Below are 26,530 nucleotides of genomic sequence, written 5' to 3' on the forward strand. Positions count from 1 at the left end.
CAAAGTGGTCAGTTATTATGTTTTAGTGCTTTGAAACAACTTTACGAGGGGAAGTTTGTACAGCGTACAAAAAGTTGCCCGTCAAATGCAGGGTGAAAATGAAAGTACCTTTACTACGCTAGAACGATGCTGAATATCTGTGTCTAGTTCATCAGCGTCGTTATTCCTGGACGAAGCAGGGAAAATATGCACCGTGTATTTTATCGCGACCAGATAGAAATATCAGCTCGTTGAATCTAGAACGCGAAGCGCTCAACTTTTGAAGCGTCCTATTTTCCACTGGTACACGAACGCGAATCATCGTTCTCGAGCGATGCTTACCTCAAAGGATACTTTTTGATAGTCCCGTTTGCGAAAAATAGTTCATCCGTTGCCGTTGAAAAAGCGGACAGAATAACAGCAGGTTTTCTATGAAAAGGAGACGAGTGTCCCGCGGAACGAGAACTTTCAAACACGCGTATTTCGTTCTAACAGCTTCTTTCTCCGTGACGATAGAAGGTATACCGGTGAACAGAAATGCACAAAGTAATTATCAACTAGTGATCATTCTTCCGTGTAGTTCTTTGAAACCGACCGCTAACTTATTCAAAGCGATAGAGAGTCACTCCGGTTTCTTTCGACCTGTTTGTTTTTAATAAATTTCTATTGTAGTCTATTGCAAACGCAAGCAAATGTTTTCTAGCAATAAATTACAAGCATGTCGCGCAGCACTTTTTGTGGACTGAAAGAAAACGAGACGCACTCTGCACGAAATGTGGAGGTTGTCTTAAAAGCTGGCAAACAACCAAATTGTAACAGGCCTAAAGAAACGGGCACCGTTTTCGAAATGAATGAAGCTCGTGAAAGTTTATATTAGTCTTTATACTTTTACAACTTAGAGTATTGCAAGTAACAAACGTTTCATGCTTTGGTATTTAAAATTGATCGTTCTTTGATAATTTAAGCGGCTAATTTTTGTCGATGCGCCATTGTAGATCTGGGTCACGATTGACCTAATCATCACCATTTAAAAAGTAATTTTCCATTCATTTAATAATTCAGTAATGAATACAGCGAAACAATGGATATTTATTCGCGAATAAAACTGTCCTATTGAAAGCGCCTAAATTTTAATCAAACGGCAACAATTGTCCAAAATCACGTATTGTGTCCGTCCAATTATATTCTTTTCTTTAAAAGGGAACAAACGAGTTTCCCTTTAACCGTGTCTCGGACTGTCCTAGAAAGATAGAAAGCGAGAGAAACAACGCGGAGCCACATGGTAGCATAGCTGGAAGGTTAGTTCATTAATAATACATCGGTCCCCATAGATTCGCCGTATTTTTCTGGCAACGCGTTTCCAGCGATTCATTAATTGCTGACCTTGTTAGCGTAGCATTGTGAAACGGTGGTCCCGTAACGGTGCTCGAGCGATGCCCGCGGGAGCAACCGGGACTCGACGACCAAGGGACAAAGACGGTGTCGACGAGAATAAGAGAAAGACAGAGGGAAGAGCGAACGAGGAGAGAGAATCTCGCTTGGCATTGTCATGCATTCACCCCCGGCACATAATAATGCCGGGTTCCTTTGTCGTTTATGCGCCCCCTGTTTTCTGGCTCGCTCTAGTCACGATCGCCGGCTACCATTGCCCCGTATTCCCGTCTACTCTCCTTATGGCTTACCGTGCAAAAACACCGAACAAACGCCAGGTTTATAATTTCTGGATAGTTTGAAAATTTTCTTGGAAAAGATTCATGAATTCACGAATGTAACGACCGTTTGAAAATCTCTCTAAATTAGGGTAAGATTTATAACGATCCGCTATAACCACTGTATTATTTTCCCGTTTGCAAGGCGCTGAAATTTTGTTTGCGATTCCCTGTGGAAATAGATGTAAGTAAATTATGTAAATGACCGGGGTGCGTTTCCGACCTCGACAGGGGTAGGTTTCGAAATCTATGAAGGTCAGCGCGTGCACCGCAAAAAGAAGTTTATTCGAGGCCGTTAGGCTACCGGCGAAACCGATACAGTCGGTAACGCCTTCGAGAAACGGATAATCCTTTTGGATAAACACTCGAATTATCGGCAGACGTGCCGAAGCGCGATCGTACATTCAGTCGTTCTCGAGCCTTCCCCGGGACGGTACAAGTTCGAAAAGCCGAGTGAACGGAGTTTACTTTCAATCCGAATATACATATATTTCATATCCCGTTAATTCCTAGTGGGCGATCTACAGGTAGTTTCATTGACGATAAATCTGACGTATTATGCTGAGGTACTTTGAAGTATTCCATGAAATTATTAATAATTTGGTAACACAGTACGAGTGTTAGTACTCTTGGAGTTCTTGATGTCAGGAAATGTTACGAATGTTTGGATAAGACTTATTTCTTCCAAGTTGAGATCCTGGAAATTACTCAAAGTTACGCTTCAAGTAGCTTGTACAAGAAGGATATATCGGCTGGTGAAGTGTCGAGCATGATCGGAAGTTCTTGTAGTATTTCGAATTGTGTAACGAGCGGCTATAGTTTGGTAGTTGTTCCTTTACTAGCAAGTTGTCGGTATCTCGAGTATGAATTTCAGTAGAATCGATTCTGCAACCGGGATGCTTTTTATCGATACTGAAAATGAAAGGAACCGAGGGACCCAGATACCCATAGATTTTACTACCCATTCATCGACAGACAATTCGAATATATTTGAACAGTAATTTCAATAACAAAAAGAACGTTCCCCGATATTTGATAGAACACTGCTCAATTTCATTCCAAGTTCACTCGTAAACCAATGACCTTATACGAAAGAAAATCCACGCTGGAGCTGAAAGCACCATCAACTTCTCTCCATCACGTATCCAGAAAGCTATCAACAGAGCATCCCCTTGACCGTCTTACCGCTTTCATCATCCCCTGACCCATTAAACCTCGAACATTAAAACACATTTTATAACTTATAGCAGCGTTCCTAATCCAAGATCGACAGGATCAAAAAGAGAAGTCGAAGAAGAAGGTGAAGAAAAGGCGGGCAGGCGGCGTTGAGTCGCGTTCGGATGTTGGAGAGAGCGGCGTGTTCTGACGAGGGACAACTGGGCCAATCGATACCGCAGCCACCGGCGGCGGGTCGGGGGTGGATGGCAAAGCGAGCGGCGGTGGCGGCGGTGGTTGTAGGCTGGTGAACGTTTGCGAGGCGTAGGATCAGGCAGGGGCGGGAGGGGAGGTTTGGGGATGGCAGGGGATTTTAGGGTGGTTGTAGGTGACGGTAGGCAGCGATAGGTGGCGGCAGGCAGGATGTCGCGGGGGTGGCGACGAGTTTCATAGGGTTGCTATAGCCATGGACGCTGCCGTGGCAATCGGGATGGCGCCACTGTTGCTTGTCTGCGTAACGTGGCCGTCGTCATCCTCTCTGCCGTGTATGATCGACACAGTGCGCAGAATCGGCTTGCGGACCAGCGTTCTACCACAATGTTGTCGGACCTGTCGTTTCACCCCGTGTTTCGATTGTTGTCGATGCAACCGTGACGTTGAGAAAATTTTTCGATCGATCAAATAAAAAACGCGTGTGTTCCTGGTGTCTCGTCCGGCACGGGACCATTACGTGTACCACCTGGCCGGCCACCTTGAACCGTGTCGCGAGTGTACAGCATCCCCTGGTTTCGCTCCTCGTTTCTCATAACCTTTAAAATCGGAGCCCGAACCGACGGGAACGCGGACCTTGCGCGTGACCGTTACCGCACAAACACTACCCAGGCACCGTCGCCGGCGTTTCACACAAATACACCCGCTTGTACGTGACGCGAACCAGTTGTGCGACACGCGTAAACATCGACGTCGGTGAAACCCGCCGACGCGGGCGTCGATAGATCAGTCGGTTTGACAGCTACGTCGGAAATTAGCCGCGTCGAAGAGGGAGACAAGGTGCGTCAGATTAGGATCGTTGACCTATCGTCGGGCATCTTGTGCTAACCCTTTTGGACATTGAACTAAGGGTGAACGACCGTCGAGTTTCGATTCGAGGAAACTCGTGACAACTTATTCCTTGGCGCGTACCGAACATCTCTTCGTTTTGTTATTTTCTTTTCTTCTTATTCTTCTTCTTGCGTTGGATTTTGGTGCGAAAAGTTTGGTGTTAGAGGAAGAGGAACATCGATATTATATTGGATAACGCGTAACGATCTAAAAGCGCGTCGTGATCGCGGGAACAATACGGTGTACAGGAAGCGGCGAATGGGCGGTCTCGCGACTGTTTGAGATGGAAGTGAGTAATAGCGGAGTAAAGTGACCGCTGTATTGGTCGTGATGATGATCGTACGGCCATAAACTGTCGCCCGAGTGATTCAATTGCTACCGCAAGCCTGAACCAGCAGCAACGATGCATCACTATTATCCGCAAGAAGACATAGATCGTGTTGGTAAGTGAAGCTTGTGAAAAAATAATGTTTATCTGTTCTTTGATGCTGGGTATCTGTCTTTTTTTGAAAATTTAATCTAGGAGAATACAAACGTACCGTTTTAGAGAACTCTCTTCTATTTCGTGTGAATTCTCTCCACTCGTTACGATAGTTCTATAGATGATTTTCTAGGGATAATTATTATTTATTTTTTCATGGTATTCCTGAAATAATTGTATAAAAAGTCGAATGTGTCAATGTTCTATTGATTCACCACTCGCCACGATAGTTGATAAAGATAATGATTAATCAAAACTGTTAAACAATTTGTAACACGCAAGAACCGTTGATTTTCGCTATCGTGTTCGTAATTACCAGATGATAATCAAGGATCGATCTAGGCCGACGAGGAGGTCAGGTGAACGGATCCACTTTTAACTTTGACCCAGAACACGGCACACCCGGTTAAAGGAGATACGGAAGAACGGTAAACAGACAGGTTTGTCGGTGAAACAGACAACGAACGATAAAAGGGGGAGTTGGGCGTTGATAATTATTCAACGAAAAAGCGACACTCGGAGGATTGTACGCGATTACAAAGTTTGTCGGGGCATTCCTTGAGCGATCCGAGCGAGCGACGTCGTACCGATTTACAATGCAAATTCGACCGTCGCGTAACTTCGTAGAATTATCGGTCAAATCGCAAATTTCAACCCCCGGCTCCGGCTGTAAATTGTTCGTTCGCGTATTTACACGGGATTAAAGCCGTTCCTTCGAGACCACTCGAATTACCTTACGACGTCATCTAATTTCTCCAGTTGCACGAAACACCAGACGCATCGCGGTAAATAGAATTCGCGATGCGATTCTCCTAGTTTCGCTTGCTTCCAAAGGCACGTTTCAAGCGATGATAATTTTATTACACGATCGTTGTTCGTTAACTCTACGTTTATCCATTGAAACACTGACGTGTTTTCGCATATTAATTTGAAACTTAAGGTTTCATATAAATGTTTCATCGAGTGATTCTTTATTTGAACATGACTTGATCATTAAGAATTCGTCTCAAGTATCGTATGAGGTTGAAAAGAAGACACATGAAAATACTGGAAATGATATCTGGTCTTGATTTCGAGACACGAATCTCACTGACATTTTTGTCACGGCTATACCCTTTTTCTTCCCCTTCTGGTCGGCGTGAAAACACACGCGCGGTATTCTTAACATTAACGCGCCTATTTGGGAAATGTATGCAGGTTAGATCCCAGCCGTACTGGCTACCCCTTGTACCCAGGATTATATTAGGTCCTTCAGGCTTTCCGCGTGAGTCCCCGGTGGAATTTAAATTGGCCCGGATACGATAACGGCGAAACGAAAGAACCGGAATAAAATTTGCAACAACTTTGCTCGATTTTCTTCGTCGATAAACATTATTTATAATATAAAGGAAGAGTAGAAAATTGCAGGCTATAACATCGTGAATAATGTTCAAATATTTCACAACCCCATAGACTTAACATGTACGATCCTTATACTAACACTTTAAGCATCTTCGGCATACTAGATATCTCATTAACCATCCATTTTGCCAATTTCTCACCGTCCCGTCGACGCCAAATATCATCAGTTCAATTTCCCAAAACAGTCACCCCCCTATCAGAGACCCCCTGCTGTTGGTGTTCTCGCAGAACGCCACTTGACTCTTTTATTCGGGCGCTCGTTTTACAGAGGAGAAAAAAGGAAGGAAAGAAAGAAAAAGAGAACGTCGGGTCCGAATAGATGATGTCCAGGGTTGGGTTAGCGACACAATAAGAAGGCGAACGAGCAGAGGACACCGGCAGCTGGCATTGTTCGTCCAGAGGCGATGGTGGTCGCACGTACGAGTCCCCCGTAACGCATTCTGCTTTAAGGCCGCACAGTTCGTAAGCAAATTAGAATGGCGCACGTGGCTCGCATAAGTCGAGACTCGGTGTCTGCGTGCTCGGTGTGGGGCATGTCGGGCTAGATTTGTAAGGCCACCCTTTCTCGGCCACGCTGTACCCTGTTGCCAATGGGCTCCTCTCCTCTTGCTCGTCCAAAGGGCACGGACACATCGGCAATTACGCCACTTTATTGCTAGGGTTACGTGTCGTGAACGGAATTAATGCAATCCACCGGGAGGGTGCCTCTTCCCCTCCCTTGTCCCCTTTTTTCGCTTGTTTTTTCCATGCTTGCTTCCATGGACCGCAAGATCTTTGAGGTGGCTACTTAGAGGATCCTCTGCGTGCCGTGGTTAACGCGTTTACATGAGAAAATAAAAAGAAATTCTACCGCGATCCGAAGAAACAACTGTAGGTGAGCGATAAAATGTAAATGCATAGTGGGAGGGAACGGGTTACACCGCGGGACTTTTATCTAAAATGATATTAAGGGATGGAAGTGCTGGCTGGGTAAATACATTGTAGACGCGATGGCGCAACCCTCGCTCAATTTGAGTTTTATTTATATCCTCCTGGGGATAAAATGGGCATTGCTATCGCCGTGGCCGTCAATTGTGCTCTGTCATCCCTCGTTTCGGCCTGAACCCGCAACTCCTGCCGCGTGGAAATGCATCCTGACGCAAACAAGTGTCTCCATAAGTGATCACCGTTCCTCCCTTTCGAAATTGCAACGAGCTTATTCGGTATCATTATTCTTATTACATGAAACTTGCAACTGTTTTATCTTGTAACTCGTTACATTCGATGATACAAAAGAAAGCAATGAAAGGATCGAGTCAACTTTTAAACGGAAACAATTTGAACAGAAAATGTTAGGAAATGGTCTAATCAAGTTTTATGTAAAAAAAGAAGGATTACTGTGTGGTTGTACGACGGAGCTAGAACAAGTTAACGTTCTCCCCTCGATAGTGGCGCAAGTGGAGCACGACGAATCCAACAAAGTTTCTATCGATCCTACGAGACAACCGTTCCCGCCTCATCTCTCCTCTTCCACTGTAAAATTTACATGGATCCTGCGAGAATCCAGCTTCATTTCTCTCCGCTCGTTTTCCTTGCTTCCTCGCTTGAAAGTTTTTATAAGACGCACGCACATTAAAGCGCGAGACGCTCGTCTGATTACCCACGAGGTTGCCACTCGGAATTCTTCAGAGCATAAACCATCGATAACGTTGCAAAGATGAATTTCTGCGAAAATTATACTAACACGAGAAGAATTTACTTACGTACGTCTAATTTAGGTCAAATTAGATTGCTCCAAATTTGGGTACCATTTAGGTACTATGATTTAAGAAAATCTTGGATGAAATTAAAGAAAACTACTTCGATCTCCAAGAAACTTCAGAGAAATTGAAGAAGTTTATCCATGCGACAATGACAATGGCAAATCATAAAAAGCAACTTTCTCTTCCCTCTAACTCTTTCCATGATATCATAACAATCACATCGAAAAAATACTTTCAAAGTTTATCCCATCTCTTTTTTCATATCGTTTCCACCGGCATCGAGATCATCTTCCGTCGAAGATGAAATCCTGTTGATGAATGAAAATTGTTCACTGACCGTATTGAATTACTCGCGGTGACGGAAAGATCGATCTATGAGATTAACCGTACGGATTAAAATCGAAAAAGGAAAGGAGAAAAGGGGTGAAATAAAACACAGTAGATATATATATATATATATAAAATGCAGAGAGGATGGAGAAAAATAACGTTTGACGGATACGATTTATACAGCGGCGAAACGAAATATTTAACGATTATATCGGCCCGAGCGAAGCGTATTGTTCGCGCGTCGATTGCGCGTTGCGCCGCGGCATTTTCAACGAACTCGATAGGCGGCTATATTATGCGCTTGATGGGATTCCGCTTCTCCTATAAAAGTCATCCCCCCAGGTAAATATAAACCACTTTCCCCCGTGGAAACAATGCCGCGAGGCGAAAAAAAAAAAGAGAGTAACACGTATTTTTACCTTCGTTGCCCTAACCCGTTTGTTCTTCACTCGCGAGCGAGAAACGTTTAACGCGTTAACGTTGCTCGCATTCGATGCCTCGTTACTGTTCGATAATATTGAGTGAGAAACTTAAGTAGAGCGGGTAATGTGAACTGTGGGTATCACCTTGATTTATTCACGCGCTAAAACCTACCGTGCTTGAGTATTCATACATAAACGATTAACTTCGTTCCCCTTTGTTTTCACTGTTCTGATTACTATCTGGCTTTTGTTTAAAATAATAAATCGAAAGTTTAGTAATAATATTCTTGAGAGTGTAAACAAAAATTGACGGTAATTCTTGTGTTACGTATATTACTTGTTACCTCCAAGGAAGTTTCTAACCCAGTACACTGTCCTGTGGAGTGTGTAACCCAAAGACAACACCATGCTTTGTCACCTACTCCTAGAACTTATCCCTTTGACTGCCAATAAACTGGGACTCTAGCCCAGATACTTGGCACCCCCGCTGTGAAACGCAATCTGGGGTTATTCGATACTCCACATACTCCTGTTCACCGTTTACATAAAAGAGTACCTCGTGCTTGTAACAATAATTAACACCGTATCCCGTGTTCTCCAGCCCTTACGATATCGAGCACGAGTTTTTTTGCTTTACACGCAACAGAAATTCTATCCTCTATTAGCAACACTGGATCGAACACCACTAGCTTCCGGTATACAGGCGGTTTATTAATATTTCAATTGCACACATTGGAATATAGAGGTATGGTAGAAATAATATTTGTAAATTATGTTTAATTCACGCTTAATTAATTTGAAAAGGGAAGGATTTTATCAGATAATTATTATTTCGAAGCTATCGTATGTCCAAGTATTTTTGATGAGCATTATTAATTTATGGAACAACTGTAATACTAATTAGGAAATTGATCCCCATCAAACGATCTGCAGCCAACGGCGAAAGTAACCGATGCGTGAGGGCCAGGGTTTAATGCGTAAAACTGCATTTAACTCGACAAAATGGGTTGGCACGATAATAAGATTCGTGCAGAACAAAAGCGGCTACGTAAAACAAGTTACGTGACGCAAATGCACGATTTACCGGCAGCTGGTGAGACAGAACGCTACAATTTATCCATTTCGTTAGGCGGAATTTTCACCGGAAGCCTTCAGCTGTAACTCCATCATCCAATGAAACGAAATTTAACGCGTCGCGTATCAATTCTTTCGCCAGTACTTTTGTTGTAATTTCGTCGACATTATTTCCCAATGATATCGTTCGATTCGTGGATAAAAATTTATTCATTTCCAAATGGAATAATCTAGTCTGTGTTTCCTAAATTTCTTATCAAATCAAAATAAGCTTAAAAATGCAAAATTCGTTTCACCTATGCAGATACGTACACACGTATCAGCGCGCGCCCGTGCGTATAGTCTCGTCTAGTGTCCGCTATTAGGAACAAACCGGAAATAGAAGTGGCTGAACTTTAACTAGCTTCGCAACGGAACGGTCTCGTTCTCTTCATCAGCTCAAACTGCGGGAATTAGCTTCTGGCCCCCGTCCAGATTACTTCTGTACGTTCTCTTCCGCCGTGAGCCGCGTCCCATTTATCTCGTTCGCTTGAAACTTCTTGTAATATGTTAATTATGAAGACGATAAGCGAATGATAATCAGCCACGGTTATTCCGAAACCCTCCTGCGGATCGCTACAGGACCGCCAATTTCCTCGTTATCGTCGCCAAGACGAGACGAAGGAAGATGTTCCTTCCACGTTCGTTAGATACGAGGACCATCCTGGATGTCATAACGTTTTTATCTTTTCAAGCACGCTTTTAATTGGATTGTTAATGTATATTACACTGGGAGACGGAAATTAGATGATCAAAATTTAAACGCGACTCGCTGCTTAGCCAAATTGGACACATCTTATATGATGATCGTTTCAAAATAAATTACTAAAGTTGTAATTACTTAACGCTGTTATATATTTTTTAATGAGTTTTGTCATTTGAACAAGAAACTTGTATGTCGTGCTTACGTCCGACAAATTATGACGACTGTTGTTTGGAATTTAAAAAAAAATGAATTAATACCTCGCTTTAAATTCGAATAAATTATTTTGCATTACAAGTGTCTGCATCCGTATCGATCCGTCTCGAGTCTCGAATGATACGTCACCACATCCTGTACTAATAAACATTCATTAGCCGACAAACCGATGGGATCGTGAAGATATTGGGAACGAGTACGGATCGGCGTTGGATAGAGGGGTGCGAAACGGGGAGAAATTTGTTGACACAGAAGGGAAAGTTCATTCTCTTTCGGAATGGTCGTCTGTGATATACGATGCGAGAGGAAACGTTTCAATTAACTCTTCTTCCCTTGTGTACACTAGTTCGAATGAATGAATCAAACCGTTTATATGAGCATGATTTTTAATTCATTTCATCCCCTTACTAGAATCATTTACTCTTACAAGAATTATCGTGGAACATAGATCGTCTTAAATTACCTTTCGATATTATATCTCTCCAAGCCATTATTTTATCACGAAAAGATCGTAACGGAAGGGTGAAATCAATAAAGATTATTCAGGAGCACGTTAGCAAATTAATATTCAGAAAGTTTTCCAGCCACTATTAATACTCGATCGAACGTGTGGGACGCGTATCAAGGGTCCGGATAGCATTTACATTCTCCGCTAATTGCACCATAACTCGCTGGTCGACGGTTTCAGGTGGCCCGTTCGTAGTTTCAGCGCAACTATATTAATCCATCCGGCGTCCGTTCGCCGCGGAAACACGAACTCGTCCGTCCGATCGTCGATTAACCACGACACCCAGCAACGGAGTACGGTCGTCAGACAATATCCGCGGCTCTTCCACCAAGTACGGTGTTAACGATCATAACGCATCGTGCAAAGCTATAAGGGAGTAAAGCGGTGATCAGAATGCCTAGGCACGCACCCCCTTGGATTACTCTCGACCGGTCCGTCCTTCCCAACGTCTGCTTGTTCCGCTGCTGGTAACGTTTCGTTGCACGATGCACGTCGATGGTTTGTCCACCACCCTGGCACCGACCATCGACCCCTACCGAGACCCGCTTCAAATCCCGCAATCGAGCGGCAGACTATCGGAAATCACCCTAGATCGCCATTATCGTTAATCAAGCCAGTGTTTACGGAGTCTTAAGCGTCGTTGTTTACCACCATGAACGCGTACCATCCGAGAGAACACTTCTACGAAGTATTACCAACGAAAATCAAGAATCGGGTTAAAATTTGGAACTTGGAAAATTTCAAAAAGTATCGATGGAAACTTGAAAACTTGAGAACAATAGGTTTCAGAGTAAATTTTTCTAAATAAAATAGCAATTCATTTCCCAACAGTTTTTATTTGGTAGTCGTAATAATTCAAAAAGTTAATTTAATAAAAATTCATAATATTGCTTCTTTACAAAAAGCTATTAATATATGTAGAATAAAAGGATTGGTTGGACGTTGAAACGTTTGAAAGGATTTCTTCTCTTGATGAAAATCACTTTCTATGCATAGGAGGAATTGGGATTTCGGGTCACCAATGACGCGCATGCAGCGAATACAAAGGCGACGCGTGCAACAGGGAATCGAATCGCGATACATGTACTCGTTGAAACGTTATTCTCTTTGAATCTGTTTATTAAATTTAATTAAACCTGCATGTTCGTTCGTTACACACTGTACGTTCAGTTGGATATCATTCGAACAAGTATGGGGCGAATTCTATGGAGAAGTTAATTCGATTATGAGTTTGAACACGTGATGATAATATTTTTTGTTTAAAATGTTATTTGTATCGATGAACTGAATTTTAATTACGTCTCTGGTTTGTGTTCAAAAATCGAATGTAAAATCGTCCTCTTTAATTTGAATATCCTACCTGCTATGTTTTCATTTCAAAGAATATTTTGCGATATTTGGAATTTTCCAAAGTTGAAAATATCAATAGTTATAAAAGAATAATTATCACTTGGGAAAATTTGAAATTAAACAAATTCAATTTTATTTATTTTTCTCTACAGGTGACAATATTTATGCGAATCGAAACGATAGTATCGGGTGGTCCACTCTGTACAGAACTAACTTTAACACGCAAAATCTTTGTACGTGTGCGTGTATAGATCTCTCTAAGGAGAAAAAGGTAACCGTCGCGCTTCAGAGATTCTCTGGCAGACAGCCAAACACCCAACAACCAAGAAACCCTCAGACTCGACTGTATCCACTCCATCCACGGACCTAGCCATCTACCAACTCTTCTCTTCTTCTCTCCATTTCCTCCTTCTCCTTCTATTTCTCTCCACCTGCTGGTCTCCCAGTTCTTTGCTCGCCATCCCTCAGCCCCGAAATTCCATTTTCTAACGTCCTGCCTCGCATCTACCGACCGTCCCTCCTAACTCTTCTTACTCGTCCTTTCGGCTGTCACTCTAGCTACTCGCTATCGTTTCAGTTATCACTCTCGCATCCGTTACTCTATCTCTTGCCTCGATTCCATTCTACGCTCTTTTGCTCCGTTTCACGCGACCGACTGGACATTTCCTCCACTGACGGGGCTCGTTCGTTCTTGTTAGAAAAGAGCCACGCTGCGATTAAGCAGCCAGGGTTGTTTACGTGACCCACGGTGAACTCAGTCGATCCGATGGGTACTGGATTCTAGACCAGCACAGGAATTTTTTGAAATCATTATTTGGTGTTTTATTTAATTAACTCGATGACGTTGTTGAATTTTCAAAATTCATTCTCTCGTTTCATTTTTATGAATTTAAAAAAATTATAATTATTTCCGTCAAGAGTGAATTCCAGCGGAGAGGTTCGGGAACGTATCGAAACGATGGGAACAGCGCGATACAAGTCGATACGTTGAACGAAACGTAGCAGAACGTTCGTGTCATTAACCGTACCGGTGCATTGACCCAGTTGTTGCCGCGCCATTAGCGGGTAATGACACTTTTTCAAGCCCAGCTGGACTCGAACGACGTCGATCGTATACGCCCGTTTTCGAACGGTTCTCTGAAATCAGCTGGACCCGCTCTCGAAATGAGAGAGAGAGGAAAAAAAACACGGAAAACAGCACAGCTCTGCAATTTCAACTCGAAGTTAAAACAGTCACGCGAAATGATTGATCTTCCCTTTCGTTGCTGATACATTTGCCCTCGAAAAAAAAAAAGTGTCAATCGCTCGCGATATGTACCGTGCATCTCTCGTTTCATGGCGGACAGTTTGATCGATTCGAGAAACGTGCTCGAATGTATGCACAACGGTGTTGGACCGTATGAACAGGCTGGTTGGTTGTGCGGTTGCGATCGTTCTATAATTCCGAGCGAAATCGTTGACAGAGAAAAGCCCCTCGAGCTGATGTACTTTTCTGAAAATAGAGTAGGTACGAAGCTACGAAAAGAAAATTAAATATTTTACAATTTGCAATGCTATTTTGATGAAACTATAACACTTTAAGACCCGAAGAGGGAGAAAGTACGAATAACCAGTCAGTTCGAGCTGCGAAGCAGAAAATAAAAAGAAAGAAAACCGCGATGAGTGCAGTGGCGACGAAAATCGTTTCTGCGAGGGGTGGCCAGCGAAAAATATGAGATATCGAGAATCCCTTTGATCGGTCGTAGCCACCATTCTCCGTGTTATCACCATGGCTACCGGATGAAACAACGGTAGGCCGATTGTACGTTGCTGTGGAACCCTCGTCAACGAACGAGCCCGTTCATCGGGGACGCACGGTTTCCTTCGTTTTCGCCTGTCGATGCGGGCAAACGGATTGTTTACGCGTTAAACGGGCCCTGGCCGATCGCGTTCGTCAGACGCGCGACAATTTCTCCTCACCCTTTGCAAAGCGAAGGTAGTTACGGCACGAGTTGTGTGTCTCGATCTGTCACATTGTCTCTAGGGCGCAACAACGCGTGACGCGATCAAAGCTTTGATCCCGGCCCACCACGTGCAAATGACGCTGTAATTCCGATCGCAGGATACGCTATCGTTGCGAAGGATCGTAAGGTTCGGGTTATGCCCTGCCTCTACCTCCCCTTTTAGTTCTGTGTTTCCGTGTTCGACTGTTCGTCGCTTCGACGTAATAGACACCGTCTGATTCTGACACAATTGCCTTCTCGCCGCGCTGTTCAGCCTTTGCCACTCACATTGCGGCTTCAAAGGACACCCTATATTCACGAATGATTGTACGGTATATGTTGAACAGGAAGATCGTTTACCTTCACGTAGGATTACACGTTTTATACGGTCCGCGAACGGGGTTGATCAAAAGTAGGAAATTCTTTTAACGTTTCGCCAACTTTGAGGGTGGCTTGTTAAAAATGTCGGATAATCGCGTCGCGTAGCTTTGACGCATTCGAAAAAGATCCGCAGTCTGACGGTCGCATTAAACTACACCGGCTCCGTAACAACTGTACGCGATTTGCATAAGGAAATTTTACGCGGCATAAATGTTTCGCCGAGTCGTAAATTGGATTAAGCGGACCTCTTGGAAATTAGCCGCGCAGTTTTTAGTCGTCACGCTCGTTCCGCTAACGTTCTCCTAAGATCCCGTTTTGTTAAGTCGACTCGCACGTACCCTGTAACTGTGTAACTAAGACCCCCCAGTGGCTTAATAAGTTCACGAGATTCGAAAAGAATAATATCGCGACGGTGATTCGTCACGTTGCTGTGTACCGAAGCGTACCGAAAGATCCCAGGAATTTCGTAAAAATGTTCTGAACACCGAGACAGTGACGAATTGCCGTGCAGATAAAAGGACGAACGGTCTGGAATGGTAGAAGCAACCATGCCCCCTCGATGAAAACGAAACTTCCATGGCTACGCCGAAGAAGTTGCCCCTTTTCTTCCGCTCGTTAATGGCTCACCGATCCTTTATAATTTCTTTTGTTCCGAACATTATACTCCCCTGTTTTCAATTGATAACGGATCTAGTTGGTAATTCGACCAAGTTTTGCGGATATCTTCTTTAACATTTTGATTAATGGACCAACGGAGTGTTTTTATTTATTTACGATATTGAAAGTGTGTGTATATTTTATTAAGACACTCTGTACGTACGATGCTTGCACGTTACACAATTTATCCTTACCTTCACAATGCGCAGCTTCGTCCGAAAAAGGTTCGCTAACAATAGCTTTATCAAATAGCCGGACGAGATCGGAAGATCGACTTAAATCCTTGAAAAGAGATTCAAAGGGTCGAAGATCACGACAAAAAGTGCAGTGGGCGAGTTGGAACGATCGATGCAGAAAGGGACGTCAGTAGCAGCTACATTAGTTATGAACTCATTAACTATAGAGATAAAGGGAAGGTGGTTCGAGACGTTCCATCAGCTAGAATATGCATGACGTTTCGAGCCGGCGGCGGGCCGAGACTGTGCGCGAAGGAAGACAGAATTGAATTGCAACGTCAGCCTGCCGACGGTTTGGAAAGAAGGCTTAAAAATTAACCGACAACCCGACTGTCGGTCCTCTAATACGTCTATCGATGCAGATTTCGAGTCGCTTCCGGCGTGTTCTGTTTGCTCCCTTGATGCATCTGCACTGAAACCTTTTGTTTACATTTTCTCGCCTCATGAACTCTTTTTTAAGTCAAATAGCCCTTTCCATTTCTTCAAGTATCATTTTTTTAATTTGAAGATTTTTTTTAACCCTTTGACTGCACATATGGGTCCATAATTTGTTTCTCGTTTATCTTAATCGTAATCAAATAAAAGTTATCAATACTAATTACACACCATATGTTATCAGATTATAATGATGCGATAAAACAACGAAAAAGAAGAAAAAAGGAAAAAATAAATTCAGAAATAAAATGAAATTAAAAAAAAACTAAATAAGACTCAAGATAGAACTTTTAAGCTTAGAGTACTCAGAAGTCAAAGGCTTAACAAAGTATTTCTTAACGTTATACGAAATATTTCTTGGAAACGAAAAACCGTGGAAGAAGTAGTAATTGTAAGAAACGACGGTGCCCTGAATACAATTGTTTCGAATAATCCAAGCGAAGGAAACAATCGCATTCTTGAAGGTGTCTCTGTTGTATTATACAAGACTGACCACGTAAATCGTGGCTTGAAACAGCCACGTAACGATAATTCGTAGACACCGGAGGAAAAGTCCGGCAAGTTGTATCAAATAAATTCAATTATCTCGCGGCGAGTCGAGTTGCTGGTGGCGGAACATCAGCCACCTCGCCGTGGCCTATCCCACTAACAAGACACTAGTTACGAGGTCGTTACTTTTACGGAAGCCGCTCGTTGTTAATGTATAATGGCGGAAATACGGTATGCGTCAGGTTACACTTAAATGCTTGATTTTCTTTGCCTCGTTACGAACCTTGTTACGGTTCAATCGAAACGGAAGACAGTATAACAATGTCTGCGATTGTTTTAGGGATTGAAAAGGTTCTGAAAATAACTGTTTCAAACTGTTATATATCGGTTCTAATTGAAACAGTTATGAGAACCGGAATAATGTTATAACTGTTATTAGAATAAAGGTTCTAACCTAATATCGATTTCGATTACGGTTCTAGTTTCGGTTCTAGTATCGGTTCTATTTCGGTTCCATACCGGTTACAGTTCTAATATCATATGTTCCGCATTAAAATTTATATTATCTCCACAACGTTCGAGAATGGCTGGAAACTTAATAAATAATTTCGTTACGGTATCAGATCATTATTGGAAATAATCCAAGATGTCCACTATTTTAAATTTTTACGAACTATGACGGATATCGGGTTCCTATAAACAGGAACCTGAAAATTTGATGCGATCTGATTTTAGGATGTGATGTGGGTGCATATGGATTGAAACATTCAATAACAAATAAAGCATTTATTATTATATAGTTGATGTACGATGCGAGTGTAGTGCTCGTGGCGACTGCCCGGTACATTCTGCCGTTTTTCTGCCGAAATCAAATCATCGTTTAAAGGAAAATTGAAAGGGGGGGAATAACCCTCTGCCTTCAAGGACTAGCTTCATTACCCTTGGCACTTAGCTATTCCTCCGACCGAACCGCGGTTCTGGCAATCGTCACTTTTATTGCCAGCCCTCGAGCTCGGTCGCACACGATGTAGTCTTTCAAAACATAAAGACCCGGAAAACCTTTTCCTAAAACGGCACGACAATCCGCCGCATGATCAATTTTACTTGACCGTGATTTTATGTAACAGAGTTTTTTCACGTTTGTTACAGAGTACTTGATGTCAGGAAATCCACGGAGTTATCCGGCTCGATCTCCTGGGGTCGCTTCCACGCCGACGGTGACCAGGTGAGCATAACAAATTCGTCTGACGCGAGAAATCGAGCGAATCGCGGGAATCTCGAACGCGAGCGAAACGCGAACGACACATCCATATTCCGGCAGGCAATAACACAGATTTCCGCGTAAGCCAGTTCCCGTAAGCGGATTTTTCGCGAGGCCGCCGACAAATCCGCGAGACTTATCGGTTTACCTAGTTGCTGGATTTCGCGCGGTCGAATTAAGCCGCGAAAAATCGACCGTACTCTGTGTTGACTTTGCTTCGAAACGAGTCGTTCGGTTTTGCATCACCAAATCAATGAACCCTTTGGCCGACTTTGTCTTCGATGCTTTCCGGGGTCAGAGCAGATTATTTTTCGATTTTATCCGCGACAGATTAGCACTCGATCGGAATTAATAACGAAATTGTTTTGAAAGTTTAAATTGCAAATCTACGAAGCAGATAATTCGTTAAGTATTCAGACCTTGCGAACAACGTTGAACAATAATTAATTCAAAGGTAGAGAGGCCGAGCCAGCGGGTCGTTGAACACTTTGTTCGATACTAGTTACAGGAAAATGGCGGTATCGAACCGCAGAAGTGCCATTATCTACCGCGAGCCTGTCGTTTGCTGTCTCTCTAACGATTACAAATCTTCACCCAGCCACTTTTGGCAATTAGCGAGTCATTAGTAGGTTCCCTCGGCTCGCGTTTGCTGCGCGCAATAAAATCGCTGCATAAAGGTTGGGACGCGAACAATTTCGAATCCAGTCAGCAATAGTGGAAGTTTTGCCGGGCGGCCTTTGTTCGAGGGGTGGAAAAGTGGTAGGTAAGAAGAAGAAGTTTGAGAAATTCAAATCAATCGGTTGAATAGGGCTGGAACGTGATCGAAAGCGCAATAACCGCGAAGAAAATAGCGCGACGATCGAAGGGGACCCGCTCGGAGATGTTTCAATTCAAATGAGCCGAACTTTTAAAATATTTAGAACCTCGTCCCGGCATCTTCCTTATTTTGTCGTTCCTTCTTTCACGGTTCATTCGATCAGGGTGCGCGCGAAATATCGAATTAGACTATCTTTTCACTCGTTCATTGCATTAGCTTGAATTGTAAATTAGGTCTTGAGTCTGCCTCCTCCTCGGACTAAATTTGAAAATGTTAATTATAATTTCTTCGTTTCTGGAAATATTCAGAATATGTAATTAAGATCTTAATTCAAGAAGCATTTGATAACAAATATAATTCGTATTTTGTCCCATGAACTTTTCGATAGATTATATTTACAGTTACCTTTCACTCTTTCATATCTCTGTTTAGTAAATCAATTTTGAAATGCAATTTCCTGTACTGAAAAATACATACTAACCAATCGTAACAAAGCCTGGTGTTTTCGAGCAACATGAATTTACAGGAAATGGAAAACTGAGTATTGAATTAAAATAGATGGAACGTGTAACAAATATAAAATTACTCCAGAGTAATATCGTACTGTGGGAATTAGACGGCGAAGTTTAATCAGTGAAATTGAAATTTTTTGCCTTACTATTTTTAGAATAAGAATGATAACTGTACTGATAGTGAAGGTGTTGAACGTAAAAGTTTCCTGTTTATTGGGTGCGTACTGCTTATACTACGATGAAATTCAATTAAGTTGAAATACTTAAGAAATTTTCAGCTTATTAGAAAGAAAATTCTAAGCAACGTGTTGCTGAACCCGATACACCTTAATTGCATCCTTCTCAAGCAATTTGTTCCAAGATGACGGGAATCACTTTCCGTCAGGTGTACGATGCTCGCGTTCTCATTATTTGCATGAGATTCCAGAGAGAGTAATGGGCCGCGAGGAATGAATTCGCGCCACGTTTAAGTGATATTTAAGAGTGACTTAATAGAGTTATACCGGCGATTAAGTGAATGCGGTGTGAAGCAAAACCGCGGCCGGACTGCCGCGAGTAAACGCGTTTAATCGCGCGTTTTATGTAACCTTTCTCGCTGTGATCTTGAGCGAAAAATTGTCCCCTTCTGCTTAATCGAATCGTCAAGTTTGCTAACTAAATATTAATCTCTTTGCTTAGCGTAGAATTTTTCTACCTCGAATATTTAAGAAAACGATGTAATTTCAAGGTATTTTTTTTTTTTAAGTTAAAGATCAAAATACTCTTCAACAATTACTCCCGTTTCTTAATTTACATTCGCAAGGATCTCTATTCTGAATCGAATATTTTTACCTAAACTGGATCTGAGCAGCTCCGCCGAAACTACCAAGCATCCCATGTTCCTCGACCAAATTAAATTCCGTTCCTCCGTGCAATATTCGTAAATCGAGGGCCGCATAAAAACGCCAGTTTCGGTAGACGAGCGCCTATGAAGCGAATAATTCCAGGAGCAATCGCGAAACTTTTCGCTCGACCAGGAGAAAGTAGTTCGGTCATCGTCGAACAATAGACGAGCCACCCCTTTTCCATTCCCTTGACGTAGTTTTTTTTTCCTTTCCCCATTTGGAACGGTGTACACCAGCCTCGTCTGGACGTCGAAGAAAAGGGAAGGCCATCCGTGTCACCGGAAACGGCGGGTCAGCGAGACGGAAGGTATTCTGTTGCTGAGGCAACGGAGCTAAAAGGACACGCGTGACCATCGCCTTCCAGCTAAAAGTTCCCCAACGTTCCATCCTTTCTCCTGCTATTCTTTCCATCCGTTAGACCTAAAACTTCTACCCTCTTTTTTTTTCCACGTCGGGTCAAGATCGTTAACGATCCTCGCATCGTTGAAGACGAATGATGGTAATGATCATTGATGGTCCACCGGGTTAACCATAGATTCTTGCCCTTAAACGTTTCAACCTGTCCAACACCTGCTTTAAGAAGTATTAATGCGATTGTTCGATACGTTAAATATTCCATGGGACGTGATAAAGGACTTCCGGATGGTAACTATTTCAAAATCTTCTGACGCTGGATATTCTTCTTCTATTTTGGTATCTTAGTCGATCTCAAAATATAAAGAAGACATCTACCGTTGGCATTTATCACTTATTAACTGAAGCAATTCCGCTAAAAGAACATCGTCCTCGCTCGACCGAGAGCGAAGTCGCTCTTTTTCTACTCTTTTCCTTCTGATCGTTCCACCTTGTCCATCTTTCACGTCCTCAATATCGTTCCTCTCGAGACTCCGCGCTAGGCTATCGAAGTCTTCCGAAAACAAAACATTGCCATCGTTATTGTACGGGAAAGGATATCGGGGAAAAGCTTCGTTCCTGTATCGATTGCACGCTTCCAATATACGTAATGTTTTCGAGTAGTAGGCACGGACTACGCTCGGAGAAGAGGGATTTTTATCTTCTTCATTTCATTTTTCTGCTTTCAAGTCGGATTACTATTATTATGAAACATCAATTGTAATAATAGCTCCAAGAAATTTAATTGAATCTGCAATTTCATCTTGAAAAATCATATTACATCGTTATAAAAAGATCAACCGTTCGAATACTTTCATAAAAAGATTATGAATATGAATAGAAATGTTCAAATACACCCATTTTTTTAAAATTCTTTTTCATTTCATCTTCACATTCAGTATTATTTGGAAACCTAAAAGACGAGCTCTGAGTTCTCTGCTCTTAATCCCACATCTTGGAACTGTTAACAAGAAATTTCACCGTACCAGGGAAATTATTTTATCGTACTCGTTGACGAGGCGAGGCGTCGCGACACGGCGCGGCGTCGTCGCGTAATCCACGTCAACCCTCGAGTAAAAGTTTCTCGCCGAGCAATGGTTCGCTTAACTCCTGCGTTACGTCCCCGATCCTTCGGTCGGTCCTTGAAAAGTGACTTGTTTACCGTGTATCCTTCCGTGGCTTATTCTCTGACGGGCCAGAACCGCGAGCACTCCTTTGTGCGGCGAACAGCACACCGCGGGAACCATTTAAATTAATCAACATGGAAACCTTAATCCCCGCAGACATCTTAATCTCAGCTTCAATTTGTGCGACTCGAGCCTTCGTCTGGCTCTGCCTCTGTCTCCTCCACTTCTCCTTCGTTCTTCAGCCGAAACGCAAAACGAGTTTCAAGGAACCCCCCTTACATTTTATCGTCTCTTTCTTATCGTCTCCTTTGCCGAGGAACCGCACGTTCAAGTACAGAATAATTGCGTTACGATATCCTTCGTATTGTTGTTATTATTTAATTGAATCGGTTCGTTTCTTCGGGGTAATTGAGCTGAACGAAGTAATTTTCGTACAAGTTACAAAGCACCGTTGTTTATAAACGCAACAGAATTTATTTTTCTACTCTTACACGAAAATAATACGTAGCTAAAACAAGCAACGTACGTTCGCAGCTTCAAAACGTCCGCATCGAACCGTGCCGCTTAATTTTCGCTTTCGCGAACTTTCTGTCATATTGGCAATTTAAATTCGTAATTAAACAAGTTTCGCAACTAATCGTTAATTACGCGCCCCGACACAATGGAACTTCTTGCACGGAATATCGCGCGACCGCGCAAAAATTAACGCGTCCGCGTTGACGGCTCAGTCCGCGCCGCTGGTGAACGGAAACGCGAGACCGCGAGAATTTTTCTTCCTTTTTTTCTTTTTTAAATCCCGTTTTTTCATCTTTCTCGAGCGTAGAAAAATTAACACGACGAGATTTCTCGGTGGTGCCGGTTGACAATTTTAAAGAACATTCAGTTGGGTAAAGTAAAATAGATAGAAATTCAAAATATAAATCTTTTCCAACGATAGAGGTAATGTTCTTTGGAAAGACGTAATGACATAGCGATAAATTGATTTTAGCGTATCCATTGAATTTAATTAATCGTTGATTGCGATACAATCGTTTGCAGAACGAAGGGCAGGGATTAAATGTCTGTTTAACGGGAAGATTAAATAAGAGTAACAACGAGATTGAATAAGAGACGAACGGTTGATACGCAGCGTTCGATTGGTAGTCGGTCTCGATATTTCCACTTAATACGATGCTTGCTTTTTTCTATCCGACCCGACCCCAGTGACGTAATTAAAAAAGATCGTGAAGACGCGCTTGTAACGGGCTGGATGAACGAGCGAAAAGGAATTCGCTTCGAGAAAAGAGAGTGCACTGAAAACGAGCAAGGCTCCAGTTTCAATTATCCGACAGAAAACTCTATCCCTCGAAGCCCTTTTGTTTTTCTTCTAATGGTCCGGGCATCGAATTACCGAGATATTTATTTATCGTAGAGAGTCGCGAGATTGCAAGGTCCAAGATCAAAGCTCGCGGTTTCCTCTTTCTCTCTTCTCTGTCAAACAACGAGAGAAAAACAAGCATACTTTCCGTTGCTCGTCCGAATTTCAGCAGAGTAAATAAACGAATATAGGGCCTGGAGGGATGTAAATACGCTCTCGTTACACGTGGAAACGCGTTGATCCTCTTTTTAAGTAGTCGAGGTCAACGATAACGCCGACCGTCTGAATTTAGTCCAACAATTTCGTACTACTTGAACCAGTGTCAGAAGCATTGCATTTATTTCTTCCATATTTCACATTTTTTAAAAGTAAATTATTTTCAAATTTGATGAAGTATGATATGTTACAAATGTTATAAATTAAAATAATAACAAAGTTAATTAGACGTTTTCAACGGATGCTTTCTAGGAAATTGTTGTTCTAATATAATATGTATGTTATAATGCATATTATTTAACATTTTTTTATTAAACAGTACCACTTGAAATATAATCTTCTGTAAGATGAAGCATTATAACATTTAATTGCGAAAAATTTTGATTTCCATAAAAGTGGAATGAAATAATACATCTAGGAAAATAATTGCATAAGTATTATGTTACCTTCCTTTTAAAAGAACGAAACTAATTTTTTCGAGCTTGTACAGTACACCAACCTGTGTATATTATGTTTGCTTGGATATTTAATTAATTTTCCCTTACGACCGTTTTGAATTTGTACAACTTCCATAAATGAAATTAATTATTCTACATCTCGAAAAGATAGCAAATATAATTTGGTGTACAATATCAATACGTGTATTCATATTTTATCTTATCGATAAAATCGTATATAGGACAAAACAATTAAACTCGCCAAATCGATCGGTTTACTATTTCTACCACTACATATTTAACCAACGCATTGATCACGGACAATACCTCTAGCATTTCCCTTCGAAATTCTCTTTTCTCTCCTTTCACTTTTCCACGCTCCATTCCAATTCTTGGCTAGCAACCAAAGGTCTAGGTTAGCCATTTTTTTCAACCAAGCACTACAAACCATTGAAAGCAAAAAAAGAAAAGGTACTACGGGAGGGTAGCGAGGCGTAGACGAGTTACAGAGCGTTTTCGTGGCGAACTTGGCCCGCGGAAGGGGAAAGTTACGGCGCCCAAGAAACAGAAGAAAAACGGAAAAGGAACGTGAATACACGGAACGGAGAGATTCGCGAGAGCCGATATGAAATACCGTAGTAGAGTAAAACGTACACGAGCGTGTGTGGTGTACGGAAGGTTGGCTGCAGTCAATATTATCGTTCTGCCGAACGTGGAACGAATGAAAGCAGTCGATATACAGGGTGTTTAGGAAATTCATGGACGATCTTTAACATGCTTCTACATTGCAGCGATCGTAGAATTAAATTATGTCGTTTTCCTAAATTAATCAAGGAGGATGGAAAAAATTAATCCCCACACCAACCAGCGCGTTAATAAGATCCTCCTCAGTGGCACCATTTCGCAAATCAAACGAAATCAATAGCCATCATTAATACAGTAATTAACCTAATTAAATTAAAAGCAAATTTCTTTCTGCAACGTTCACTAGCGTAATGTAACAAATCAAGTAAGCCATGAAACTAACTTATCGGTATCATGCGTGCCAAGAATTCAATAGGGGTGGTTAACTCTAATTCACGTTTTTCTCCCTCTCCTTCCCTTCCACTGAAACCTAACGAATTCCAACCCCTCCGACGAAAATTCCAGCACGAAACGGAGAATTATTTTTCTGGTTTCGCGACTGGTTACTCGGTTGCAGTTAAGTAAAGGTGAAAAGAAGAATCGCGAGCGCGAAAGAAGCGGGAAAGCAAGTGCTTTCAGCTCGGTATCTCGTGCTGCGAGTTGCGTAGCAACAGGCCAGGGGTCAAAGCGGAAACAACGTCGAATATTCAAGCGGATCTCGAGTCATAATAAAAGTCGATTCGCCTCCGTTATAAAGATACATTAGCGGCGTTATATCGTGCTTTCGGGTGTACACACCGTTGCCACGGTGTTTCCCTTCTTCGCCGCTATTATTCTTCCCGGACGAGTGTGCTTTGCGCTCGTAACTTTCGCCAAGTATTAACCGCTCGTTTCATCGCGTAACAGCGACCGAACTGGGAGGGGGGGGGGGGAAGAAAGCAGATAAAAGGTGGAGAAACAGGAACAGAAACAATTTCTTAAAATGTTACCACGCCACAGCAAGAACGGTCTGAACGTTTTAATAAAACATGTCAACCTTGACAAAATAATGAAACTACTGAGCAATTTAAAGAATTTTCTTCTTCTTCCTTTTCTTTTTTTTACAACATGTCACAAACACACGTTTCTTTTATGAACACGTTGAATGTCGGTAGGTATAAACGAAAAGGCGAAATTCTTTGCAGGGATGTAAATTAAAGAATTAACGCTCTGACCACCGCGCCGTGCCGGTGTCATTTCGAAATAACACGTCTTATATAAAACAATTCTCTCACGTCTATCCAATTTTTCCTGCGTCCTCTGCAATTAATTACACGCAATGGAGCATGCGACTGTGAAACCCTCTCCGAGTCACCCCCTTAGAACCGTTTAAACCGCCTGGCATTCCCTGGGACAAGGGACGATTATGTAACGTGGGTTAAATCACGGAAACGCGAACGTTTGTCGCTGATTTCGCAGAAGGAGGAAAGATTTCGTGCAGGAAGGACAGAGTTTTTAAGAGCATCGTGAAAGTTTCGAGGGTAACTTTGCGCGCGACGAGACCCGCGCCAAGCGGCATGTAATACGTCAAGATAAATGAAGAGAAACAGGCTGGAATATTTAAACCACCTAATCTTTCATAAATAAAGGAGCTTCAAAAACGGCGTGGAATTAACGTCCCGACAGGCCGGAAGTCAGTGTTCTGGCTTTCAGATACCGTCGACCTACCCTTATGACACGATAACGTTTTATTTTTAACATCAAGTCTCTGATAATAAAATTGTTCGTCCTCTTTAATCCGACACGCTATTTAAATCGTTTTAATTTTCCAAATAATTCCGAAGAGAAATAAAACTTGAAACGTTAAACATTGAAAGGTACATCTCGAAATTCGTGGAAATTCGAAAGAAAATTCGATTTATTTTTAATACGGACGACATGCTTGGTCAAAATTAAAGTAAACGAGGCGTGTCGGCATTCGGTGATGAGCTACGGCTCGAGCCACCCTTGCAAACATTTCGTTCGACAAAATAAAAAAAAAATAAAAAAGAAAACCAGATTGCTCGACGAACAGCTTCGGTTCGGGTGAATTTCCAGCGAAACGATGCCCTTTACTCGCACCGTGTATCAAGCACAATTTTCACGTTTGCAACGAGATCAGCGCGTGTTATGCGCCCGGTAATTGCAACTAATAGCTGGAGGGATGAAATCGTTAATATTTTGAAATCCGAAACGGGAGGCTCATTGCGGAATGTTTGGTGTCATGGGTGTAAATGTCCGTTTATGCTGAATAAATTACACCCAGGATTACGTACATTAGATTGTCTGGATTTTATACTCGTTTCGTTCAATCGTTTACCCCTTTGATTATACTCTTGATTATACATGATTCATTAATATATTCGCATTTTCTCGTGTATCGTAATTTTGCAAATATCATCGATTAATTCGACTGAAAAGAATTACTATTTTATAAAGTTGATAATTAAACCCGTAATATTTCAATACGTTTTTCCTCGAAACTATCCAAATT

General features: G+C 42.1%; 1 protein-coding gene across 6 annotated transcripts in view; it reads left to right on the forward strand.

Moving 5' to 3' along the window:
• The window catches only part of Ten-a (Teneurin-a transmembrane protein), a 449,881-nt gene that overhangs the window by 274,864 nt on the left and 148,487 nt on the right, over nt 1–26,530 (forward strand). For 5 of the 6 annotated variants that reach the window (XM_034339675.2, XM_034339673.2, XM_034339676.2 and 2 more), the window contains one exon: nt 17,540–17,615. In XM_034339675.2, coding sequence (XP_034195566.1) covers nt 17,540–17,615 — 76 coding nt within the window. Of the gene's footprint in view, nt 1–3,411; nt 4,388–17,539; nt 17,616–26,530 lie in introns of those variants that run through there. The other variant, XM_076690606.1, reaches the window with a different exon arrangement.

The sequence above is a fragment of the Osmia lignaria genome, chromosome 10 (assembly GCF_051020975.1).
Source record: "Osmia lignaria lignaria isolate PbOS001 chromosome 10, iyOsmLign1, whole genome shotgun sequence".
NCBI lineage: Eukaryota > Metazoa > Arthropoda > Insecta > Hymenoptera > Megachilidae > Osmia > Osmia lignaria.